This window comes from Microtus oregoni, unplaced genomic scaffold (assembly GCF_018167655.1).
Source record: "Microtus oregoni isolate MIOR12 unplaced genomic scaffold, Mior012 000121F_002, whole genome shotgun sequence".
In the NCBI taxonomy this organism is placed as follows: domain Eukaryota; kingdom Metazoa; phylum Chordata; class Mammalia; order Rodentia; family Cricetidae; genus Microtus; species Microtus oregoni.
The window spans coordinates 159,231-171,010 of record NW_024544752.1 but is presented as its reverse complement, the minus strand read 5'-3'; the positions used below and the strand labels follow the sequence as shown (position 1 = coordinate 171,010).

The 11,780-nt window shown below is 41.9% G+C and overlaps 1 protein-coding gene across 1 annotated transcript; it reads right to left on the bottom strand.

The window, feature by feature from the left end:
• Positions 1–4,382: 4,382 nt before the first annotated feature.
• Positions 4,383–11,359, bottom strand: LOC121444362 (diphosphoinositol polyphosphate phosphohydrolase 3-alpha). Its single transcript, XM_041646174.1, has 2 exons — positions 10,326–11,359; positions 4,383–5,780 (listed from the first exon to the last, which is right to left on the bottom strand). Coding segments are annotated over exons 1-2 (495 nt in total). The 5' UTR covers positions 10,820–11,359; the 3' UTR covers positions 4,383–5,779.
• Positions 11,360–11,780: the final 421 nt, after the last annotated feature.

Sequence of the window (11,780 nt, the reverse complement as noted above, 5' to 3'; positions counted from 1 at the left end):
ATGGAGGGGCTCTTTTTCTTTCCCAAGTTAATCATTTCAGAAAAATGAGTAACACGGAATTCACCACATTTGGTCAGTCTTGTCCATCATCTTCATTCAAAGAGTATGAGCTTTGAAGTTAGGTAAAACTGGATTTCATCCTCAACTCACAATGTTAACTCACTGATTCATTTCATTGGCTTCAGGTGAACATTCTTTTCTGGGGCAATAGATTTGAGGTAGTTCAGGTTCTAGAGAGATAAGAGTTTAGAGAGCAGCTTTTTTCGCTTCATAGCCATGAGAACCACCATGGCTATGATGTGAAACTTCAAACTCTCCATTTTTGGAAGTGATAGATATTAGAGGGACTTTTCTTTTCCCCATGGAAATTTTTAAATGGACTTTGCTTTTTAAGACAAGTTTTTTTTTTTGATTCACATAAAAGTCAAGAAGGTAGTAGAGAGGTACCTTACACCCAGTTTACCCTATTAAAATCCTACAAGTTTAGTATAACCAATGAAAAAATGTGTTTATTATTTAAAAGAATTTTGAATTTACATATATTTTGAGCATATTCTTCCCTTCCCCCAAGTCATTCCAGATCTTCTCCCCCTCTCTAGCCACCCAACTTTTGGTTGTTTCTCAAAAAGTCAAGCAAACATCAAATACAACAAAACCCCCAAACCCAAGAAAATAAAACCATACCCCAGAAGAAAAACAAATAAACAAAACCCCACCAAAGTATAACCAAATAAAAGCACACACACACACACACACACACACACACACACACACACACACACACACTGTGTAGTCCATTATATGTTGGTTAACTACCCCTGCCTGCCCTGCAGTAGTTGATATACTCAGTGTCATTCTATTGGAGAAAATGGATTTTCTTTTTCCAGCAGATATGTGACATTTCAGTTGTTAACCTTTACCCTAGTGGTATGGAAGGTCCTTCTGTCTATGTGTTGCTTTTATTGGTTAATGAATAAAGAAATTGCTTTGAACCTATAGCAAGGCAGAACTTAGGTAGGCAGGGAAAGCTAAGCTGAATGCTGGGAGGAAGAAGGGCAGAGTCAGGGAGACGCCATGGAGCCCCTGCTGAAGACAGATGTGCTGAAATTTGGTGGTAGGTTACAACCTTGTGGTGATGCACAGAATAATGGAGATGGGTTAAATTAAGATGTAAGAGTTAGCCAATGAGAATCTAGAGCTTATGGGCCAAGCAGTGATTTAATTAATACAGTTTCTGTGTGATTATTTTGGGGCTAAGCTAACTGGGCAGCCGGGTACCAATAAGCAGTACCCTCCTTCAACACCCTAGTGGTGAGATTCTCATTCATTCATTTGAAAATATAACAAAATAAAATATAATAAGATAAAACCAAAACTATCACATCAAAGTTGGATAGGACAAACCAACAGAAGGAAGAGCCCAAGAAGAAGATATAAGAGTCAGAGGCCCACTCATTTGCACACTCTGGATTCCCATAAAAACTCTAAACTGGAAGTCATGATATATACACAAAGGACCTGGCACAGACCCGTGCAGGCTCATGCAGGCCCTGCACATGCTACTTCATTTGGAGACATTATTTCAAGGCACTTGGGTCAGATTGTATTAGAAAACAAGTCCAGGGCTGGATCTAGAAAGGACCTTATCCTTCTAGCATATATTTTATATATGCTAAATGTAAAGTATGTGTTCTTTTTTAAAAAAAATAACATTCTCTCTCTCTCTCTCTCTCTCTCTCTCTCTCTCTGTGTGTGTGTGTGTGTGTGTGTGTATGTGTGTATGCATGTGTGCATGAACATGTTGTTGCAAGTGCCATGGTGTATGTGTGGATGTCAGAGGACAACTGAAGTTTTCTACTTTTTCACCATGTGGATTTGGATGATCAAACTAAGGCTGAATGTTTGGTGGTAAATATCTTCCCCTCTGAGCCATCTCACAAAACTCCCTATGTTTGTATTGTATTTTCTTCACATAGTCTCGCCATCTTCAGTAAAATCCCATTAAACTACCAGAGTGGTGTCTAATGTGCTGTAGGAAAATATATAAGGGTGAGGGCACTTTATGTGTTAAAAAGGTAAAGGGCAGAGAACAGTGCTCCTTTCCTTTACTCCAAAGTAAGAGGTATCCTTGGTTACCATTTAGAAACAGCTGTTCAGAATAGCAACCATATTGGGGTCAGGGGCTACAGAATGACATCACAGACAGAGGAGGACCTAGAGAAAATGAACATCTTGTAAAACAGTTAGAGCTTTGTATGTGAGGCTTATTTGAAGCCAATGTGCTGCAATTATTTTCCTTCTGAGAACCCATTTGTCTCAGTTTCTTTTCCTGTCACCATGGTAAAACACTCCAGCAAAAGCAATTCAGGGGAGAAAAGTTTTCTTTCAGTTCACAATTCAAGGGCGGAGAAAAGTTTTCTTTCAGTTCACAATTCAAGGGCATAGTGCTGTGAAATATTACATTTGCTTATGCTGCAGAATATGACATTAACTGTGTAAATGTGTTACTTTTGTTTGTGCTGTATTTTTTAAATGATGCAAACACGTGTTATATCTGTTTCATCTTGCCGACCGGCAGGAGAAAGGATAGGCAAGGCTCGGAGGCAGAGAGAATAAATGGGAGGAGCAATCTAGACTCAGAGAAGAAAGAGGAGAAAAATGAGGGATATACCCGGGGCAAGAAGCTAGGCAGACACCAGCTAGCCGTAGAGAACCGTGACCGTAGGATATACAGAAGACAGGTAATAAGCTCCGAGGCAAAAGGTAGATACAGAGAAACAGGTTCATTTAAAAGAGCTAGCCAGAAAGGAGCCTAAGCTAGGCTGGGCATGTCATGATTTATGAGCTGGTCCTGGTAGCCCAAAAGAAAAAGGCTGGTACACTTAGTCTCATCATAATGGGAAGTCAAGGCACAGGAACTTGAAACTGCTGGTCAGGACATCTGAAATCAAGACCCAGGCAGGAATGAAGGTTTCTTGTTGCTCAGCTTTGGCCACTTCCACATGCCAAAATTTCAACCTAGACTTGTTTCCACACACAATGGGCAGGACTTCCCAGCTCAGTTAACCCAGTCAATACCAATCCCTATACACTTGTCCAGAGGCTCTATTTCCAGACAATTCTAAGCTGATAATAGACACTAGCTGTTATGCCATCCGAACTGACTACTTCGAAATCCGTGGCTTCAGAGCTTTGTGTGTGAGGATATTGGGACACAGGGACACACACACAGCAAAATTGCCCCAGAAATTTGTAAATACAGTGTATCTAGAGTTCAGGTCCAAGTTTTATGTTGTGCTTCCCGTATTTGTACATGTCTGAAGCAGCACAAATTTTATAATAGCCTGTAGCAGCAACCTAACACGTTCTAAGGAAGAGCATTGTACCAGTGTGGAATGTGATTAAACCAGAAACACCATGGACTTGTTCTAAACATTCTGGTGGATGTGTGTGTGTGTGTATGTGTGTGTGTGTATGCATGTGTGTGATATATAATCATATAATATATACGATTATATGCAAAGAATCAAGACTGAGCTTGTTCTTAAAGCTTGGTTATCTCTGGAAAGAGGGATTGTGAATTATTTTTACTCATTTGTTTTTTCATTTTTAGAATTTTATGAAGATGAATTTGAACATATTATTCTTTAAGAAAATTGTGGGACTAGAGAGATGGATGGGTATTTAAGAACACTCACTCTTCTTGCAAAGGACTTGAGTTGGGTTCCCAGCATCAAACTGGCAGTTTACAAAACATCATTAACCCCAGTTCAGGGGATCTGGTGACCTCATAAAGTGCACATACACATGGGCATCAAAACCCTTATATACATATTTTTTTTAAAAAAGATTGTAAAATGGATTGTTGTTTGATCTGCACTTTAACTTATGTCATTGGTCACATATTGGATACTGGGTGAGCTAAGGTCCCTTTGCACATGTTAACTGGAGCTCTTCCAAGGGGAAAAAAAAACTTCTTGGAAAGAGACCTATAGTTAGCAACACATATAGATTAGGAAGAAAAGCCAGCTCTTTAGAAGAACAGTTTTATCTTTCTGTGAATTATTATTCTGACCACCCATCATACTTCTAAAGAGGGAAGTGGCCTACTAGGAAACTCTAAGGAATACATCTTTGCAATTTTTATTATGGAAAATTTCAAACATATACAAAAGTATAGAGAATAATGAATCTATCACACAGCTTCAACGATTATCAAATCAAAGCCAATCTTGCTTCATCTATATACAAACTTATACCACCCTGATTATATTGAAGCAATTAACAGTAGCATATCTGTAAATTTTCAGTACAGTTCTCTAAACGATAAGGGTTTCTTTAGTAAGCAAAACCACAGTACATATCACAAGTAGAAACTCCAGTAAATTATAAGATGTAGTTTTATTTCAAAGTCTGTAAGATATGGGGACACAATACATTTCACTGGCACGAGGAAGGGTGTTAACACTAAATTGGAGTTCAAGCCTTTCCCAATATAATGGTTTATAATGGTAAAACACAACAACCATATTAGAACCTCTTTGGAACCCTTGTAGTGAGCTGAGAAAGAGTAATGACATCACACACCCTGTGGCAAAACGCTGTGAAATTTCCATGTCTTTGCCATAAACCTCTTAAATTCTTCATCTTGTGTTCCCCTTTACAGCAGTCTTTTTCCCTGAAGCCTTTCTAAGTGACACCAATTTAGCCCTCTCAGCCTTTTGCGATTTTACATGCAGAAAGCATGTGGTACCTACCGAGAAGCTAGTTGGGTGTACTAGAAAAGGGATGAGAACCACAGCCAACTGAAACAATGAGAGGCAAAAGACACTTAGGCAACTAAATGGCATAAATAGCTCTGAAAAACCTGCTTTCAAAGCAGCTTTTCTTTGTGTTCACCATTAAATATTACAGAATATTGAATCTTTAAAATAAAAAAAAACCCAGCATTTTCTGCAAGGAAATGTTGACATTTAAGAAGTAGATAGAGCATTGCAAAAAAATTAAATGTATTATTTGTATATTACTTTAAAATTTACTTTTATAAAAACTCACAATAGGATTTGATTGTAGTGTTTTTACAATGACCTTTATAGCAAGTGATACTTCTGAATAAAATTTTAAGCAAATTAATAACAGTACAAAAACACTAAAGTTGTTACATGAAGGACTAACTCTATAAAATGTTACTCTAAATGATGGCACAGTATTAAAACTGTGCCAGCCAATGCATGGTATGACACAGGAATGAGTGCTAACGCTTCTCGGTGACCATCTCCACCTGTCCTGCAATGATTACGAAACACCTGTTACACACAAGCCACACACATGGTGCTTAGACAGCAGACACTCTCCTAGCACCAGATTGGGAGGGAAATGTTTGCCACAAAGAGATTACAAAATATGAATTGAATCAAAGACCTCCAGTGATGCCAACCAAATTTCAAGTAGTGTCTTGGATGCAGGATATGTAGAGTTAAGGAAAAATAGTCGTTGCTCTCAAAGATAATAGTCTAATGAACAAGGCAGACACATCAGTAAAGCACAACAAAAGGCTATAGGTGCTGAATTAAGTCCGCTCACATACAATAGTACAACAACCAGAGCAAAAATGTTGGTAAAACAGACGGAGGAGTGTTCCAGGATGTAGAAGGAAAACCAGATGAGTGGTCTCCTTGGGAACCTTAAAAGTACTCCGGTGAACTTGGAAATACCACTGAATACTGGGTTCACATCAATGATTTTACTTCAGTGTAATCTTGAGCATGGTTCCTGTTCATCTGGAAAAACAAACAAACATATATATTGCAGGTGTTTATTTACAATTCTTCCAAGCAACAAAGTTCCTAAGGACACATTAGGTGCACCAATCACTTGGTATTTAGAAAGCCCACACAGGCTCCAGAGCAAATGCACTGTGAACCGAGATTAGCAGTCGAGGGAACTATGGGTACACACATGCACACACATTCTCTCTCCCTCTCTCTCTCTCTCTCCTCTCTTTCTCATTGTGAAACCAGAGAATTCTACCTTCTAGACTAGAGTCGAAACTTACAGGAATAATTCAGGCTAGTGGACACATTGCAATACACATTGGTCATGTACAATAAACTGTTAACCATTGCACAGAAGTATGCTTCTTCATGCATTTGAAAGGGATAGCTCATTGGAGATATCTACACAGTATCTATTTGTATCGTCTACAAAGACAGACTGAAGAAAAAAACTTGAGTGTCAGATGATTTGGTAACTGGTGAAATTACACTATAAGAACTACAACTAGGTCTGACTTCCCAGTGTCTGTGAAGTTTCTATAACTTCCTGTTCTCTCGTGAAAGTGTCACGTAGCCATACTGATTTCCTATAGCTCTGTTTGCTCAGAACTGTTCTAACTATGTTACATACAGTGTCATAACAGGGCTACCAGGAAAATAGTAAGCCTGGAGGTAAAAGCTCTGCTCAGGGAAAATTTTCATCTACAACCTGTAAGTCATTCTTATAAAATGAAAAGCCTTATCAAATATCTCAAATGAATCTGTACAGAATAATAAAGCAAATGGAATATACAAGTCAATTTCCTGCCTTTACTTTGTTTCTTTAAAGTATAGGCCAGAGTACATGTTTCCAGTATATATACAAACTTATATTAACATAAACCTATACTAACTTGTTTCCTCTTTGTATATCTGAAACAACAAAACACTTTATCATGGAGCTGAGAGTGGGGCTCAGTAGTCCAGTACATGCTCAGCATGCAAGAGGCCCAGAAAAATACACAGGTACCAACAAAACACTTGAACAAATGAAAATGGAAAATGAAAGCTATTTATAAAATGGATGGAAAAGAAATTTCTTTTTTTTTAATTTATTTTTGAGACAAGGTTTCTCCTTAGCTTTTGGAGCCTGTCCTGGAACTAGCTCTTCTAGACCAGGCTGGCCTCGAACTCACAGAGATCCGCCTGCCTCTGCCTCCCGAGTGCTGGGATTAAAGGCGTGCGTCACCACTGCCCGGCTGGAAAAGAAATTTCTAATTCATATCTGAAAAATCACAATTATCTGATGTTGTACTCTTCCCTTTTCACTTGAAAGATGGATGTAAAAGTTTGGTTGTATATTTTAGTATAATCATAAATACTATATAAAATGGATTAATACCCTTGGAAAAATACCCAGTTGTTGAGTAGTTTTTAGAAGACTGGTAGAATTAATATACCATCCCCAATAATGTTTTTAAATCTGGGACTACTGGCAAAATCTTGATGAGAAAAATTCACAGTGTATTTATAGGCAAACATTTTTATAATGGATTATGAATACACTTTTGATTATGTAAGATTTATAATGTAAGGATGCACTAAGAGGCCCTACAGGATTACTCAGGGGGTAAAGCACTTGCGAGCAACCCTGACCACATGAGTTCTGTTCCCTGAACCTGCATGGTGGAAGAAGAGAACACCACTCCCACACATTGTTCTCAGACCTCCACAGGTACACAATGACATTCTCTCACCAGCATAAACATGTGCACATGCGTGTGTGCCCACACAAATAAATGTAAGTTTAAAGGATGGCACATTAGTGACTCTAGCAGTAGCAAGTACAAGGAAATCCTCCATTGCATTTCTGACAGGGTTTCTAGGGTATTTATTTTATAAACCCATAAAGCTGAATTCATGTCAATGTAGAACATAAGGTTAATGGAGATAAAATTGCAGAATCTACTAGAAACTTTTTAACTAGTAAAAGTAATTTTGATTGGAAATAAAGATAAGTGCTTCAAATTAGTCATATACTCTTTTCTTTGGTAGGAGATTGAAATATATTTTGGAAATTAGGGTTTATACGTTAAATATGAAGTAAATTTTTTCATAAAGGAAATCATTTTTTCAGAAAATACAAGGGCCCCACGTTTAGAAGCTTAAAACAATATTAATTTTGAAATAAAAAACCAAATGGAAAAACACATTTGAATGCTCTGCACATAAGTCATACAAAAAGGCAGTAAGTATACACAGGGTTCAAAACCAAAATTATCTCTGGTATTAAAAGACAGAAGCAGCCTAGTATAGTGACGGGGGCAAATATAATGGCTTTGCTATTAGAAACAGATATTATGAATTACCGGAGCTGCATACTTTGATATTCTTCATATTTTCATGGAGTACAAATTGATTCAAACACTGATTTGTGCATTAATGAATTTTTTTTAAAAAGGTGATGTCCTATTAAAGTTTTAGCAGTGATTATGCTTTAAAAATGTAATTTGAAAGCAATAAATGGGATCTCTTTCTCAAACACCCCTTCCTCCTCAAGGCTCAGGGATCTGTGGGGAAGAGGTGTATGACACCAGAGAACCAGCATCTTGTACACACACCAGGATTGAAGTACATACGAGATCAAAGAACCTGTGAGAGCATGTACAAGTCCTGCACAAATTCAAGCCAGACAATATTCCAGCATGGTGAAAGGGAAGTGGGCACAAAGTCCCACCCCTAACCAAGAAGATACTTGCTGGGAGAAAGAAATTCAGTTTTCTTTAGTGGAGTGACACTACCTGTATCAGCCAAACTCCAGCTGAGGCCTCATGCTCAGGAGTAGTTGACCAACAACAAAATGGACCCCAAGTTATTTTGTGTGCTTTTATTTTGTAATGAATTGGTGTTTGTCTTTTGTATGTTTTGTTTCCTTGGGTTTTGTTTTTGAGCTAGAAAGAAAGAACACAGAGTCGAGTGTGGGTTGGGGGGTGATGACACCTGAGAGGACTTGGGGCATGAAAAAGAGGATGATCAAAATATAGCCTATGAAATTCCGAAATAAGTTAATAAAAAGTAAAAAGTTCTAACTCAAGGGAGTTTAGTTCTTTTACATGGTCATTATTGCCCCAAGTATATTCATTGTTCTCATCCAAGATGTTTCTTATAAATGCTCACATAAAATATGGGATGATCTTTCCAGTCTTAATACTATCTTTTAGAAAGGCTTTCTAGAGAGCTAAATAGACATGGCAGGGGACCTGAGGATAGTTCCAGAAAAGAGAATGACATACTGTAGAGGTGGCTCCTTATTTCAAACAAGTATCAAGGTAACAGTAACAACAGTACAGCAATCAAAAAGTTTATTATAAGTACTGAAACCTTTACTCAGTGGTTCATGTCCTCACAGTCTGAGACATTTGTTAACAGCAAGCAACACGAATTTAAAGACTAGAAATGTCTGGAATGATTGCAGATATGCAGTCACCATAAAAGATTCCATTCTTACAGTTACCGAGCGAGAGCCAGGAAGTTTAAATCGAGAAGTCACTAAATTCAAGTATAGATTACTTTCTAAAAATGAATGTACACCAAGAAAAGCACATTTAAAAAGAATATCCAGGAAGGTGCTGGGAGTTGGAAACTGACGGATGAGTAGGCTAAAACTCTTGTATAGTGTTACACCGATAAAAAAAAAAGTATCTTATTAGCACGTCTCTAGAAAGAGCCAGTCTATCGGAGTAAGCCCCAGTAACTTATGTAAGAAATGAACATATCCATTTTAATTTTCAAGAAAACGCTACCATTGATGATGTAGTGAGAAATCATCAACTGTAGAATTTTATGGACATTAGAATGGTTTTTGGTCATGAAAATACAGGAAGTTGAGCATGTTAGATGACAGTTTGGGTGCAGAAAGGAAAGGTAAAAGGTCTTCAGTTTTTCTTATATTAATTACAAATAAATCATCCGAGTCAATATCTACCAAGAACGGCACAATGCCAAGAACCAAGGCTGTGAATGAGAAAACAAGGGGAAAAAAACACAAAAAGATGCCCCCCCCGTTCCCTCTCCCCCGCCTGCTGGTAGGACTCTAAAGGCCTCCACTAAGAAACAAACCACAAGGCTGACATCAAAAGCGCTCACGCACACTCACGCAAAACACATGTAAAGGGTGTTGAAAGAAAAAAAAAGACCCAAACAAAAACACCACACGCGCGCACACACCATCCATGAAGAGCAGGGCAAGCAGTAAGGCACCTTTCACAAAATCCCATGCATCTCTGGCTGAGCGCAAGATTTTTACAGTGTCACCAAGAAGCGATTAGAAAAGCATCTGAAAAAAACGTGCAAATTGTCTGCAAACAGAGCCTGGCAACCAAGACAGTTTGCAAGCGTGATTCAGAGGTCTGCCTGCCAAGGAAACAAAAGAAGACTCCCTCCTGCCCGTGCGGGCGCACTGGGCAGGAGAGGTGCTCTCCTGGCAGGCAGGAGGCAAGTGCGGGGAGGCGACAGGCAGGAGTCCGGGCAGACGGATGGGCAGGCAGGCGGGCGGGCGGGAGCGGTACATACTAGGGCTCGCTCTCTGGCTGGGACGGGGCGGCCGAGTTTCCATTAGTCGGGGAGCCGCCCAGCTTCAGTTTCTCCAGGTACTCGGCATGCACGGGCTTGTGGCACTGGAGGACCTTGATGGCATCTTCGATCTTGAACCATTCTCGCTTCCTGCCAATGCTGACCGAGTCTTCCCAATCCTCCAGCAGCTCGGTGACGGTGAGCACGAACACGTAGGTCCGGTGCTTGCGGTCCTGGTTCTGCTCGAAGACTCCCAGCAGCCGGCCCAACTTCCCCTTGACTCCTGCTTCCTCGTACACTTCGCGCACCGCCGCGCCGTCCGGCTCCTCCTCGGGCTCCAAGCCCCCGCCGGGCACGATCCAGCGGTCGGGGTAGCGGCTGCTGCTCACCAGCAGCACCTCGTCCTCGCGCTCGCTGCGGAAGCACAGGCACGCGGCGCGCTTCTTGAAGCCCTCGGGGTCGTAGGTCCGCGTCTGGTTCGGCTTGCACTTCATCCTGGGCGCCTCCGCCGCCTCTCTGGTCGCTTGCAGCTGCCGAGCGGGCCGCCGCTGCGCAGCCGAGGAGCTGCTGCGGGCAGGGAAAGGGCCTGGCAAGGGCTGGAGGAGAGCGGAGCAGAGCAGAGCCAAGCGGAGAGGAGCCAAGCAGAGTGGAGCCGAGTGGAGCCTGAGCCGAGCTTGGGTAGACGAGGCGGGGGCGGGCGCGGGGGCGGGGGCGAGCCGGCGCGTCAGTCAGTCCGCGGGGCGGGCAGTGCCGACCGAGTGTGCAGAGGGTCGCGAGCCCGCTGCCTGATTGGAGGCGCCGCTACCGCCGCCAGGATCCGGGTGCCCAGAGCCCGCGCCTCCGCACAGCCCCCGACTGGACCGTGCGCGGTCCCTACCCGCCTGCCTGTCCGCGCTCACGCGCTTGCTCCGTCGCCGGCCGCCCCGGCAGGGGTTGAGCCAGGTGAGGCGCGTGCGCGCGCGTGGCCGGGTCCGCGTGCACGCACGCGGCGGCGGCAGAGGGCGAGGGGCGGAGGTGGGGGTCTCCCGACTCCCTCCTGCAACGCGTGATGCTGTAGGTCCACTGCGCAGGCGCCGCACACTGCCTTGCCTGGGAAGATTCTAACACTCACTGCCCTGGGGAAGTGCACCCCATTTGTGACATTGCGCAGGGTCCTCACCACATGTGTGTCTCTGCCAGACATGGCAGCAGCGGGGGCCAGGGCCTCCCTGAAAAAGGCACATGCTGCAGGGTCGAGGCTGGCATCATCGTCCTCTCCCATCATGAACAGCACTGCCTTATTTATAGGCAGAAGGCTGGTGTCGCCAAAATGACCAATGGCAGTCTTGCCAGAATAATCTTTGCTGAGTCACATGCAGCTTGCTTTCTTCAATAGGTTCTCTTCTGCGGCTTGTCAACCATCTTGGCTCAGCCCTTGCCTTAAACACTTGTACACAACCCCTATTCACATCATGT

Coding starts and splice junctions, on each gene's coding strand:
- LOC121444362 (XM_041646174.1), bottom strand. CDS start 10,819: ATGAAGTGCAAGCCGAACCAGACGCGGACCTACGACCCCGAGGGCTTC.